We start from the raw sequence: 14,623 nt of genomic DNA, 5'->3' as shown, positions 1-14,623 counted from the left end.
GGAAGGAAGGAAGGAAGGAAGGAAGGAAGGAAGGAAGGAAGGAAGGAAGGAAGAAGAAAAGAAAAAATCCAACTGGTAAACCCCAAGTTAAGTGGGCAGCTTCTGGCCATCAAAATTTACCTTCCTTTGGAGAGGAGAAGGCGAGGGAGAGGAAGAGGGAGAAGACAAGCTGAATTACCCAGCTAGCTGAGTCCTCATTCAGGAAGCTCAGCCTACTCACAGGTTGTGTTTGTCTTTCATTTTTGAAGAGGACCATGGCATCAGGGAAATGATGACATGACTTGCAGCTGACTTTGATTTAAGTGAGGGAGGGCTGTGCAAGGTCACCAGCCTCACTTTCTCCTTTAGAGCCATCATGATCCAGTGACCAGTTATTCATCAGGATGACTGGAGATGACCCAGGATGCAATGGGAGACTGTGGCCCTTTTAGGCTAAGACCTTTTCAGGTACTCTCTTAGAGTAAAGTAACACCCATTCAGTGAATAGGCCTCTTTAAGAAGTGAGTCAAGGTGGGGCTGCTAAGTGGTGCAGTGAATAAAGCACCAGCCCTGGAGTCAGGAGGATCTGAGTTCAAACGTGGCCTCAGACACTTAACACAAAAACTAGCCATGTGACCTTGGACAAGTCACTTAACCCCAATTGCCCTCCAAAAAAGCAAAAAAAAAAAAGTGAGTCAAGGGATGGCCCCTTTAATTAGAAAAAAAGAAAAAAATCAAGCTGGGAGGGGAAGAAAGAAATCTAGCCAGTAAACCCCAAGTTCAGTGGGCAGTTTCTGGCCATCAAAATTTACCTTCCTTTGGAGAAGAGTAGAAGGAGAGGGAGTGGGAGAGGATTAGTGCATTCTGGGTCATCTCCAGTCATCCTGATGAATATCTGGTCACTGAACCTAGATGGTTCTGGAGGAAAAAGTGAGACCGGTGACCTTGCACAGTTCTCCCTCACTCAAATCAAAGTCAGCTGTAAGTCATGTCATCATTTCCCTGATGCCGTGGTCCTCTTCGAAAACAAAGGACAAACACAACAAGGCAGGACTAGAGTTAGGAAGACCTGAATCACAGTGCAGCCTCAGATACTTCTGAAGCTACTTAACCTCTGTTTGCTTCAGTTTCCTCACCTGTAAAATGGATATAGTAATAGTACCTCCCTCTCAGGGTTGTTGTGAAGATCAATTGAGATCGTAATTGTAAAGAACTGGGCGCAATGCCTGGCACGTAGTAAGCACCATATAAATGTTAGCTAATATTGTCATGGTGAAATGTTAGTGCTAAGAGATCACAGCAATTATCTAGTACCCTGCAGTCAACACAGGCTGTCCCACCAAAAGCAGCTCTGTTGACTCTGAAAAGATGGCCTTCGTTATTCTATTAGTCACACACACACACACACACACACACACACACGCCCACTGCTCCTGCTCTGTGAGTGTCTTGCCAGCAGGATCAGAACAGTCAGTAGATCTAACTGAAGTGGAATATAATTTAATTATATGCTTAAATTCATTTGACCCACCCACAGGCATGCAGCCCAGGCCTTCTTCTCAGCTACGCCTAGCTTCATGGTCCTGTTGGGTTATCTGACTATTAAAATTCATAGCTTTGAACCCCCACTGATATATCTCTCTATATTTTATCAAGCCAGATAATAATAAATTCAAAGCAAGACATTTAATTAAAAAGAGAATGGCATGGTCTTAATACAAATTAGGTATTAAATGGTCCCTGTGACCATTCCCAAATGATTGCCAAGACCATACTTTTAATAGTAAAGACACAGTTACTGGAAGAGTTGGGGCAAGAACTAGGCCATAACTAGGGTGGGGAAACTAGAGCTTTGTCCTAGAGCACTGAAATTTAAATTGCTCTGAAATTTCAAATGCACTAATTACACTTACCCTCCTTTAGCAGCACAATTGTACGAAACTAGTCAACTAATGATCATCCTTTATGTCTCCCTAATGCAGTGGTAGAGAGTTAATTTATGGAAAGGTATTAAGGAAATCTGTTGCAGCAGAAGTATTGGTAATGCAACTTGGCATAGTAACTAGAAAACATTGGTAACTTCTCTCAGTATTACCATCACTTCTATTTTCTTTCTTTTTTTTTTTTTTGCCTTTTTGGAGGGCAACTGGGGTAAAGTAACTTGCCCAAGGTTACACGGCTAGGGTTTTTTTGTGTGGATGTTAAGTGTCTGAGGCCGGAACCAAACTCCGGTCCTCTTGACTCCGAGGCCGCCGGCGCTTTACTCACTGCACCACCTAGCCACCCCTCACTTCTATTTTCTATGTTAATGCAGGTATGGTCTTGACTCGACTGTTATTTTTCCCTCTGTCTCTTATCTTCCTCATATTCACTTCTTTTGGAAGACTCCCATATACTTTTAAACTGAGAACACTAGAAGCACATCTACCCAATATGAGTCTGTGCTGGGTGATCTTGCCATGTTTCAGAGTCTCTATGTACAGGTTTCTTAGAGTTGTACTTCAAAGAGAATTTTCTCCAGTAAGTAGGGGTCTCTCAGCTCCATGCTTTAAGGACACATGGGTTTGGACATGGATATATCTTCCTACCTCTTCCCACTCAATACAAAATTTACAGTTCCTGCAAATCATCCTAAGTACCCAGGTGCATCTGTAAACTTAAATCATAAATACTCATTAATTGGCATATAACATAGTAAAAATGGGGGGGAGGAATCATATTACTGCATTATCTGAAAGTGAAAGTCTTGGTTATGGAATTGAATCCATGCATTTTATTGTGTTTGTTTTCTGTTTGCTTGTTTGTTTAGCAAGCTCTTGCCTGTGACATCGTGTTGCAGTCATGGCTCCCAAAAAGAAGACTGTCAAAAAGAACAAAGGAGAAGTCAATGAGATGACAATAATTGTAGAAGATAGCCCACTCAACAAACTGAATGCTTTAAACAGTTTCCTAGAAGGAGGCAATGGATTGAACTGTATCTCATCAGAAGTGACTGATGCCTCATATGGACCCAACCTCTTGGAAGGATTAAGCAAAATGAGACAGGAGAACTTCCTCTGTGACTTAGTCATTGGCACCAAAACCAAATCTTTCAACGTTCACAAGTCAGTGATGGCCTCCTGTAGTGACTATTTTTACAACATATTAAAGAAGGACCCCGCCACTCAAAGAGTAGATCTCAATGATGTGTCACCAGTTGGCCTGGCTACCGTGATTGCATATGCCTATACTGGAAAGTTGACTCTTTCCTTGTACACAATAGGAAGCATCATTTCTGCGGCTGCCTACCTTCAGATCCACACCCTTGTGAAGATGTGCAGTGACTTTCTGATACGAGAAATCAGTGTTGAGAATTGCATGTACGTTGCTAACATAGCTGAAACTTATAATCTAAAAACCACTAAAGCAGCCGCCCAGAAATTTATCCGGGACAACTTCATCGAGTTTTCAGAAACTGACCAGTTTCTAAAACTTACTTTTGAGCAGATCAATGAACTCCTGGTAGATGATGACCTACAACTGCCTTCTGAAGTAGTAGCATTCCAGATTGCAACCAAATGGTTAGAATTCGACCAAAAGAGAGTGAAGTACGCTGCTGATCTCTTGAGCAATATTCGTTTCGGTACCATCTCTGCTCAAGACCTAGTCAGCTATGTTCAGTCTGTACCCAGGATGATGCAAGATGCAGATTGCCACAAGCTTCTCGTGGATGCTATGAATTACCACCTCCTTCCCTACCACCAAAACACATTGCAGTCTAGGCGCACAAGAATCCGAGGGGGTTTTCGAGTTCTGGTCACTGTCGGTGGACGGCCTGCCCTCACCGAAAAGTCACTTAGTAGAGATGTCTTGTACAGGGACCCTGAGAATGGATGGAGCAAGCTGACTGAAATGCCTGCCAAGAGTTTTAATCAGTGTGTGACTGTGATGGATGGATTTCTGTATGTGGCTGGTGGGGAAGACCAGAATGATGCAAGGAATCAAGCCAAGCATGCAGTCAGCAATTTCTGCAGGTAAATGAGCTCTCATTATGAAATGAAAAGGTCAATATTGTAGAGAAATAGTCTTTACATAGGAATATGCTAGCCATGCCTAGGTTACCTCAGTTCGTGGGATCAGACAATGAAAGAAATTGGTTTAGTGCTAATAGAATAGGTAGATTCTGTTAGGAAAACCAGAGATGAATACATTCATTAATACATTATCATTAATGCATGATTAATTTAATATAATCTTTGTTGTTTTAAATGATAGCCTCTCTTTCCATCAGATACATAACTGATGCATCCAACATCTAGTAAAGTGCCTAGCACATAGCAGGCATTTACTAAATGCTTGTTGAATGATTGATTTATAACAGGGAAAAGAGATGAAATAATTGACATTGAAGTTCATTTCTAAGATTTATAGGAAGGGATAAATAAATTGTAGCAAAATTATAGGGGAGAGCACAGATCCTTTTATAGGGTCCCAGTTTTTCACAAATGTCATTGTAACACAGTTATTGAGAGAGCAAAGACAAACGTCTTCTCATTATCCTTTCACTCAAATCACATATACAGCAAATTATGTGTGAATAGTGATTGTTTCATAAAATCAAGAGGACTTATTACAAGAAAAGTAAAGCAAGAGAGGAGAAAGGGGTTTCCAAACAGATACTACCCTGCCCAGTATAGGAAAGAAGCACAAGAATGTTTCACATGCAGGGTGAGCATACTTGAGGACAGCTGGTATTTCCTGGAAGCATTTATAACCTGAGTGCTTACAGTTGGACATTGTTGGTGACCATACCAATGGAGATTCTGCCAAAGCAGAATACAGATTGCATCAGTTAGTTACTAGGAGAGAATAGGCACAGAATATCTATGGTGGTTCTAAGGGTATGGGAATTCCCAGGTCCTAACCCTATTGTGCAAATTTGTGTGGCTTCTCAGGGGTTCAACCAAAATGATGCTCTCCATTGGTTTTGTATGGCTGGAGTTGAGGGACTGGCAGAGAGACACCATGGGGGAGGGAAAAGGTGCGGTCAGGGACAGGGCCAATATCTTCTCCTTGACCTACCAGAGACAATGAGCTGCTCTTCAGGCCTAGTTGGCTTATACAAGAAGTATCTTTGCTGCTCTGTTCTCCTTCCCATATGGTAGGTAGCAACCACAAAAGAAGAAACTATTCTCTTTGAAAAATCTTTTTGTGCTTCCTTATTTTGATGAACATTTGTATTGTGTATATAGGATTTTATAATGGGATTGTATGGGGCAAAGGTTAATATTAGAATGTGAATAAATAAATTCTGTATCTACACTCATTTTGTGCCAGCCAGTCCTAGACAGGTGTCCCAAAAAGGGGAGCTTTGGTGTCTCACACTATTGTCTTTTACTGATGCATATTATTCAATAGTTACATATTTGCCCCTCTAAATCATTGATTAAATGACCAGAAAAGGTATCTTTAAAATCAAAATGAACATACTAATGAATAAGAGAAATACATTTAATTCTCTCTTTCTAAGGTTTATGGCAGCAAAATCAAACTAATTGAAAGATCAGGGCACTGTAAGAGGTACAGGAAAGATACAAAATCCTGAGACTGAAAAATGATACATTCCAAGCAACAGTCTTCCCTCTTGATGGGAGGTGGGAGGGGGTGTTGATATTTAGCTATGGAAGGTTGGATGTTTGTGGGGACACAAGATTAAGGGCAAAAGTGGGAGATTTGTCTGCCTTCTTTCCACTGCCCATAAATATCCAATATCTTCCTGAAACTTCACAAACATCCCTTCCTGGGTAGTCTTGAATGTCAGACACTGTAAATGAAGGTGAACTGGCCATCTACTTTTGTCAGGGCTTTTCTCCCAGGTGTCTGTGGACCTGAGGAGTGCAGGGGTCTATTGGCAACCAATGAGGAAAGAGCTCTGCTGAGTAATACCCTCTAAATCTGGGGTTATATATCCCCAAAATGCCTGTCTCATACCTAGTCACGGATAGAATGGATAAAGCACTGAATTAATAGTAAAAGGTGGTTGTTGTGGAGTCGTTTTTCAGTCATGTCCAACTCTTTGTGACCCGATTTGGGGTTTTCCTGGCAAAGATATTGGAGTGGTTTGCTATTTCCTTCAGCGAGTAGAAGGACTTGGGTTCAAATCCCTGTCCTGCTACTTACCACATTTGTGACTTCAGGAAAGTTAATTTCTCAGGCCTCAGTTTCTTCATCTATAAAATGAAGGTATTGGGGGGCAGCTAGGTGGCACAGTGAATAGAGCAACCAGCCCTGGAGTCAGGAGGGCCTGAGTTCAAATCCGGCCTCAGACACTTAACACTTACTAGCCATGTGACGTTGGGCAAGTGGCTTAACCCAATTGCCCTCTAAAAAGCAAAAAAAAAAAAAGAAAATGAAGATATTGGATTACATTATCTCTAAGGCACCTTGCTGCTCTAAATTCTATGAAGATATTTTAGTGCTTTTATTTGTTTGTTTTTGCTCTGCTATTGGTTGGTTATATTTTTTCTGATGTAAAATTTGTTTGGGGGGAAGGAAAGAAGTCTCCACAATGGACTCTGCCTAGTCTCTTTTTCACTGATATTATCGTGCTTAGCCCAGAAAGGTTTAAAAATTAGCTTAAATTCCTCAGGAACGACAGAGAAGACTAACAAGATTTCTTGAACATTTTCAGGTATGACCCCCGTTTCAACACTTGGATACACCTGGCCAACATGAATCAGAAACGCACCCATTTCAGCCTCAATGTGTTCAACGGGCTCCTTTTTGCAATAGGCGGCCGCAACTCGGAAGGCTGCCTGGCTTCCATTGAATGCTACGTGCCTTCCACGAACCAGTGGCAGATGAAGAAGTCTCTGGAGGTGGCAAGGTGTTGCCACGCCAGCGCTGTCGTCGATGGCAAGGTCCTAGTGACGGGAGGTTACATCAATAGTGCCTATTCGCGTTCAGTGTGTATGTATGACCCTGCTAACGATGACTGGCACGATAAGGCTATCCTTAGCACTCCACGAGGCTGGCACTGCGCCATCTCTCTCAGTGAGAGGGTCTATGTGATGGGGGGAAGCCAGGTAGGGCCCAGGGGGGAACGGGTGGACGTGGTCCCTGTGGAGTGCTACAACCCTTATACAAGTCAGTGGAGCTACGTCGCTCCCCTTCAGACGGGAGTCAGCACAGCCGGGGCTTCGACACTCAATGGGAGGATTTACTTGGTGGGAGGATGGAACGAAATAGAAAAGAAATACAAGAAGTGCATTCAGTGCTTCAATCCCGACCTTAATGAATGGATTGAGGACGACGAGCTGCCCGAAGCAACTGTGGGAGTATCATGCTGTACTATTTCTATGCCTAACAATATGGCCCGGGAATCTAGGGCTAGCTCAGTGTCCTCCGTACCAGTCAGCATTTAAATGTAGTGAGAAGGAAGAGAAAAGATGCATTTGTATAGCCATGTAATTAACCCTTTGGTCACTTGGGAAAAAAAATCACAAAGGACAGTGCATGAACTCCCCTACCATGATTGTATTTCAAAATATAATAGTGAGCCAAGTAGCAGGCAGAAGCAGAGCAGTGAGAAGAGTCAGGCCACTGGTTCAAAGCCCAGCTTTGCCATTTACCCATCTGTATGACCTTGGGGGAGTCATTGAATTCACAGTTTCTTCATATGTAAAACGTTGAGGTTTGGATAAGATGAGGGGGAAGGGAATGAGCATCTACAATGTGCCAGGCATTGTGCTATGCATTTTATAAAAGTCATCTTATTTGTTCAAATCCAGCCTCAGACACTTAACACCTACTAGCCTTGTGACCTTGGGCAAGTCACTTAACCCCAATTGCCCCGCCTTCCCCCCTCCAAAAAGCAAAAAAAAAAATCATCTTATTTGAGATTCAATTCAATAAATATTTATTAAGCACCTGCTATGAGCTAGACACTGTGATATGCGCTTTCCAAACGTCATATCATTCGAGATTCAATTCTATTTTATTCAAAAAAGACTTATTAAGCGCCTGCTATGTGCTAGGAACTGGGATACAAAAAGATGCAAAGACAGTCCCTGACCTCTTACGATCTAGTGGATAAAAATGACCTGCAATTTCCATGCCATGATATTTTAAACTCTGGAATGTCACGTAATCTACTGTGGTGACTCGCCTTGGGACCTCATTCACAATTGAAATTTGAACAAAAAATTAGTGCTTCAAAGTAGTAAAGAAGCAGCAGTTCCCAAAATAGCCATTGGGTGGCAGTTATGTCTGGATTTGTTGCTATTTTCTGAAACTGAATTTTCCAATTCATTTCTGACTTTACATTAAAGTTTAACAATAATTTTGCTCACGTATACCTGCATAGAATTGGTCCAATTCTAAAATATTTTAAAATACTTCATTTATTTTATGCATATTTTATCACTCAATACTTTGTTGCACATTAGATAGAAAACAAATGCTTATAACCACAGGACTCCCATGGAAGCAAGGAATTCATTCCTGTGCAAAAGTTACTCTGGAACATTTTCCCTTCATCCTAAGCAATTTCAGTTGTGCATATGATACTCATAAGTTGTTGTTTTTTTTTCAAAGACTGATGTGCCCCCTTACCTCCCTCCCATCCTTTCCCCAGCTATGTATTTCTGGAAAGACTTGAGGCAACTTTGTCATAATTTTAATAGTGTAGTTTTATTTTCCTAGTTAGGGCTTAAGTAATGGATATCCTGAGGGAGTCTATGTGTAAAAAACATGCAAACACAAATTGGCTCCATTACCCAGCTCTCAGAATGGGGTCTGATAGGAAAAGAACAAGGATCTTTAATCAAGACTAACCCAGACAAAATCGTGGATAAGTTTTGATTTTGATCTTCCTGGATATGCCTTTATGAGTTCTTTTCTCCATTTGGTAGCCTGTGTCACCACTTCATCCTCCCTAATTCAGGCAAGCAGGCAACTATTAAAACCTGCTCTCAGAAAAAGGATCTAACATGGGCCAGTTACACCTTAGTTTGAATTTGTCAAAGAAGCAATGTGGGATAGTGGTTAGAGAGCCAGAATTAGACCCAGAAAAGCCTGGGTTCAAGTTTTGCCTCTGAAACATAATGATTATGTCAACCTGGGGCAGCTACTTAAATCCTCAGTGTTCTAGTTCACTCTCCAAGTCTTAAATTCTAGAGAAGGTACTGATCTGTATTGGTAGAAAGATCCCTTATCACTGAGTTCTCTATACCAATGAAATGACAAGTCCAATCCCCGTCCCTGTGAATTTGACAGTACTACACCTCTAATTATAGAACAAGAGTTTTTTCTATTTATTCACATGACAAAATTTGGCAAATGAGTCATAAATACTGATCATAAACCTCTTACCACGAAGGCAGTCCCTCTAGTTATTCTTTGGCAAATTGACCACTTGTAATCAGAGTTATAGAGGATAGTGTCTATAATCTGAAACATTAGAGTGTATCCCTGACCCAAATGTGATTAGACTGAAGTTCATTCCAGTATTATTACTCCCTAGTCCTCTCAGGGCTAATTTTCCATAAAGGCTCCAAAACTCCCATGCTTCTTTTTGAATTCTGACCATTAGAGCTAGGCCAAAGTCTCTATACTCCCAGAACAGGGTGTAAAAAGCATGTCACTATGTTACTGCCCACTGGAGTGCCAAGGCTTCACAACTCGTATAACTTGACTTACTATTTATGGATCCTGGGTCACAGGATTTTTTAGTATTATGTATTTATAAGAAATAATATTCTAAAGTGTCATTCACTGTGTTCCTACATTCTGTACCCAATATGGCTGCCAACTTTGCTACCCCCAGTTTGTATGATGGCAAGACCCTAAATCATAGTATTATTGAGTCTTAAAAAAAAAACTTCCAAATTTACTACTTAGATCAAAATCTCTTCATTTTATGGCTTTTTTTCCCTTTTGCTGTTGTTCTTATGAACCATACTGGCCTCTCTTTTACATATATGAAAAATGAATACAAATTCTAGGCTGCTTTGGTTTTTGATGCATAAAGCTTAGCAGCTCAAAGGATTTCCATATGAATCACAGAATTTGAGAATTGGAAGAAGCCTCAGCAGCCATCTGGACTAAAGTATAACCAGAAGGAATTACCAGTATAATACAACTTGACAGCTGGTCATCCAGCCTCTGCTCAAAGACCACATGAGGCAACCCATGCCTCTTTTAGACAGCTCCAATTGCTAGAAAGTTTTTTTCTTGACATCAATCCTAAATTTTCTTTTCTGTAACTTCTACCTATTGCTTCTGTCTCTGCCCTCTGGGGCAAAGCAGTAAAATTCCAATTCCTTTACAAATATGTCAACCCTACAAATATTTAAACATAGCTATCACTGCTCGCCCTGAGTCTTCTCTTCTCCAAGCTAAATATCCCAAGGTCCACTGACCAATTATCATAAGATATGAATTCAAGGCCTTTCACAGTCTTCCTTTGCTCTGGACACTCCAGATTATCAATGTACTTAAACAATGGTACCATTCTTAAATTCTGGCTTTAGCAGTGAAATGCTATTCCTTCCTTTTCGAATATCTAGTTAAACTGCTCCATTTGTCTTCTGAATGACAAGACAGACATGATACTTCATAAAGAAATATTAAAACTATCCTTGTCCATCTTAAAGCATCTCTCTGGTTACCTCTACCCCAAATTTGCTTTGTGAATCAAGATAGAAACTTTGTATTGCCTATCATCTCATTTTCTTATACAGTTACCAAATTCTAAATCACTCAAAGGACAAATTGTAATCTATTGATACACATTTTCCAATTGTTCAGGTTGGAAGGTACTCAAAATTCTACTTTCTTTGTTTTGGAAAGAAAGTATTCTCTTCAGGGGCAGCCAGGTGGCATAGCGAGTAAGAGCACCTGCTCCAGTGTCGGGATGACCTGGAGATCGAATCCCGGGCTCAGACACTTAGCACCCACCCAGAAACACCTGGCCGTGTAACTTTGAGCAAGTTACTTAACCCCAATTGCTTAGGGGTGGCCAGGTGGCTCAGTGAGTAAGAGCACCAGTTCCAGTGTCAGGATGACCTGGGGACCAAATCTGGGCTCAGATACTCAGCACCACACCTAGAAATAACTGGCCATGTAACCTTGAGCAAGTTACTTAACCCTGATTGCTTTAAAAAAAAAAAAAAAAAGAAAGTATTCTCTTCAATTATGAGCTGTATGTAATTTTTAAAAAGGAGGTTTATAATTATGTTTTCATTCATCCTTGGCCCATCTTGTATTGGATTATTGCTAGAAATTGTGATATTTCTGGTGTTTTCTTAAAAATCTCATTGAACTGTGAAAACAGGTTTATACTTTGCATTTTCATGGGTCAATTTTATAATGTTGTCCCTTTATGGCATTCTAGTCTCTCAGTATTTAATTATAACACCTCGAGAGGTCTCTGGTTTTAAAAATATGTCTAAATTCAGAAAGGATGTCACCAACTAAGCATATTGGCTCTTGTTTTCCCCCTCCTATAAAGCAGCCCTGAGAAACCTCTCCAAACATAATTCCCCTTGACTTCAAAGAGAGTTCTGCTCCCTTGGCAACTTGGTTGCCAGGGCTGAGTTATAAAACAACACTAGAATCAGGCTTGTTGAGCAAGTTAAGTATCTAAAATGCTTTAAAATCACAGATGGCTCACCCTATATCAACATTTCTTCTTAGCAGTAATGGCAATAGTGGAGGAAATTGGGATTTTATGAAGTTAGCACAATGGTCGGTATGTTGCAGGACTTGACACAATGGGACATTAAAATAATGACATCCCACAACTGTGGTTCCTGAGGAGTAGTTTATAAATGGTCAGTGGAGAGAATTGTGGGTATTCTATAATGGATGCAAAAAACAATGGCCTGAGCAACAGCGTTTCCAAATTCAACAAAGGTACATGAATTCTCACAGAAGATAGGACACATTTTAGTAAATGATTATTGGTGCAAGGATATCTAGCTTTCAAAAAAAAAAAAGGATATCTAGCTTTCATAAAGTGTTTTAAAGTGCTTTATACATGTTATCTTATTTGATCCTCACAACAACATTAAGGTAAGTGTTATTATTATCCCCATTGTATAGATAAGGAAGCTAAAGCTCAGAGAGTTTAAGGGACTTGCCTAGGGTCACAAAAATAGTAAATGTCTGATGCAGAATTTGAACTCAGGTCTTCCAATGAACTATGCACTATGATATCTTGGAACACAGTTAAAGGAGAGTAAAATACTGCTAACATGCAGAGACAGTGTGGTACGAGGAAAGAGCACAGGCTCCAGTGTCAGAAGACTTTTTTCCTCTGCAGTTTAATGCATGACCTCTTGGGGTAAGTCTATCAACCTATGTGGGCCTCAGCTTCCTCATCTATAAAATGATAGGATTGGACTAGATGGCTTCCTCCCAGCTCTAGACTTGCAATTTTCTGAATTAGGGGCAGATATTAAATATGTGATTTCATTGGTATAGGAAGCTCCCACATAAGGGAATTCCCTCTACCACTGTAGGTTAGCCCCTTCCCTGAACAGAAAATTGAGTCATAGAGAATTGTCTGGAGAACTGAGGGGATATGTGACTTATCCAGGGCCACATAGCCAGAATGCTTCAGAGTTGGAATTTGTACCCAAGTCTTCTTCCAGATTTGAGGACAGCTCTCTATCCACTACGATGCACTGCCTCATGATCCTATAAATATGTCTTCTCTATCCCTATGTGCATTCCTGACTGAAGAAATCATTTCAGAGAATTACAAGATGCCTAGCTATATAGACTCAAGTTCACTTCATGGAAGGAAACATCACTAATGAGAGCTTTTAGCAGCTATATAAGGACAGACCATCCCTGTGTGTGAATGAGGCCAAAGCAACCAAACAAAACAAGAAGAAAATTCAATCCAAGGACCTTTAGGCATTGCTGTCAACCTGGTTACTGAACCCTTGGGAATTCTGGGCCTTTCCATCTGCCCTACAGCTAAACTTTGCCCAATGTGTTGTTTCCCTCAATTAGAATGGGAGCTCCTTAAGAGCAGAGGCTGTCTAGCTTTTTCTATTACACTCCTCAGAATTTAGCACAGTGCCTGGCACACAGTGAACGTTTGATCAATGCTTTTTCAATCATTCATTCAATCAGTCAATCAAGTGGGTCATTAAGTATCCTAAAGCTGCAGCAATAGGTTTCTTACCTAGACTCCATCTCTATAAATAGCCCCTTCAAAAGATCTTAGAAAAGGAAGAAACCGTGAAATGAATGGCATTGTTCTTAAGATAGCTTTAATCAAGTCCATCCTAATCCATCCTAGTTGACCTTGATCTCATAAGTCAACAAACATGTATTAAGCCCTACTACATGCCAGGACACTGTACTAGGTGCTAGAGATACAAATGCCACATTTCCACTCCTATCCCTCTTGTCAGTTAATGCCTGATTGGATACGTGGTTGGAATTTGACAAATGTTCAAGATCACCTCTTGGATAAACAGCATAGCTGTAAATACAGTGATCAACCTTAAGCCACCCCCATCCCCCAAAAAAATACTATAATTCACTCAGAGCTCTAGGAATTTGGGCCACAGATATTTTCCTTGAAAAAATATTTGTGATATTCATTTAGTGTCACAAACAAGTACTTCACTCAGATATTTTCAGTCAGTGGCTTCCCATATAAATACAGTCCATACATTTCTTTTTTCCAATACATTGTTTCAACATGACCCATGATGGCTTTTGTGAGAAGATGATATTGTCTATCCTAGAATTTCTGGTGGATCCAATGACAGGTATTTAAGTAAAACCTGAATGTACTGCTGACAGACTCAAAGGTGGTAGCATTCTTGTTAAGTTAGGAAGAGCTACCTGCTAAATGTGGGCATGCTAAGAGGATTCCCTAGTTCATTCCATCAGACAAATCCCACTGACTTGTAGGACTCTTTGCAAGCAGAAGAGTCTCGTAGGCTTGGAATAAAACAAGAGGCATGTCTTGTAAGGTTGTCAGCATCTTAGAAGGGGCTGAGGAGAGATGGTGAAAATGAAGTTCTTTTACCTGTAAATGTGTGATGGTGGATTAGTTTGTGGGAAAGAACTGGTAGTTGGTTTCTGTGGTGAAAATTGAGACACATTTGAGTTAGATAAGCCATATTAAAGTACTAATCTCCCAATTTAAAAATTGCTAGTATGAAGACTGAGAAAGCATCCATAGTTGTACTTTGCTGTTTCCCAGTGTATTATTATCCTGTATCTTGCTTCAACAAGTAGGTTGCTGAAATCGAGACAATTATGAACTACAATGCTGTAACAACTGACTTAATTTACTCAGAGTAAGCAGGAAATTGTGTAAATTGAACGTTCAGGTTTTGAAAGCTATAACACAGAATGCCTTAGGAGGAAGCAGGTTAGCATTTGTCATTGTTTCTGACCTGTTTTTTTGAAAGATATATAAAGACATAGATCAGAAAAGATATATGTTTTATTTATTAGATGATAAGTGAGAAAAAAAACTGTAATACACATTTTTGGTACAATGCTCTTCAGGATGATTTGGGAGGTCCTCCTTGAAGTTTCTTTTCTTTTCTATTTTTTAATTTCCCAACTGGAAATTGCTTCATTTCAGTTATGACTTAACCATTCATCCAGTTATGTTGTCAGATGATAA

At 40.3% G+C, this 14,623-nt stretch overlaps 1 protein-coding gene across 2 annotated transcripts in view; it reads left to right on the top strand.

The window, feature by feature from the left end:
• Positions 1-13,605, top strand: part of KLHL31 (kelch like family member 31) — a 31,005-nt gene extending 17,400 nt beyond the window's left edge. For both annotated transcript variants that reach the window (XM_069070629.1, XM_069070631.1), the window contains exons 2-3: positions 2,789-3,992; positions 6,650-13,605. In XM_069070629.1, coding sequence (XP_068926730.1) covers positions 2,821-3,992; positions 6,650-7,382 — 1,905 coding nt within the window. In that variant the 5' untranslated portion in view covers positions 2,789-2,820 and the 3' untranslated portion in view covers positions 7,383-13,605. The remainder of the gene's footprint in view (positions 1-2,788; positions 3,993-6,649) is intronic.
• The last annotated feature ends 1,018 nt before the right edge of the window (positions 13,606-14,623 follow it).

Source organism: Petaurus breviceps, unplaced genomic scaffold (assembly GCF_028583685.1).
Source record: "Petaurus breviceps papuanus isolate PSGF00001 unplaced genomic scaffold, PetGlider_PUasm1.0 90822, whole genome shotgun sequence".
Taxonomy (NCBI): domain Eukaryota; kingdom Metazoa; phylum Chordata; class Mammalia; order Diprotodontia; family Petauridae; genus Petaurus; species Petaurus breviceps.
The sequence above is the reverse complement of the archived record's forward strand: the minus strand, read 5'-3'. Positions and strand labels throughout refer to the sequence as shown.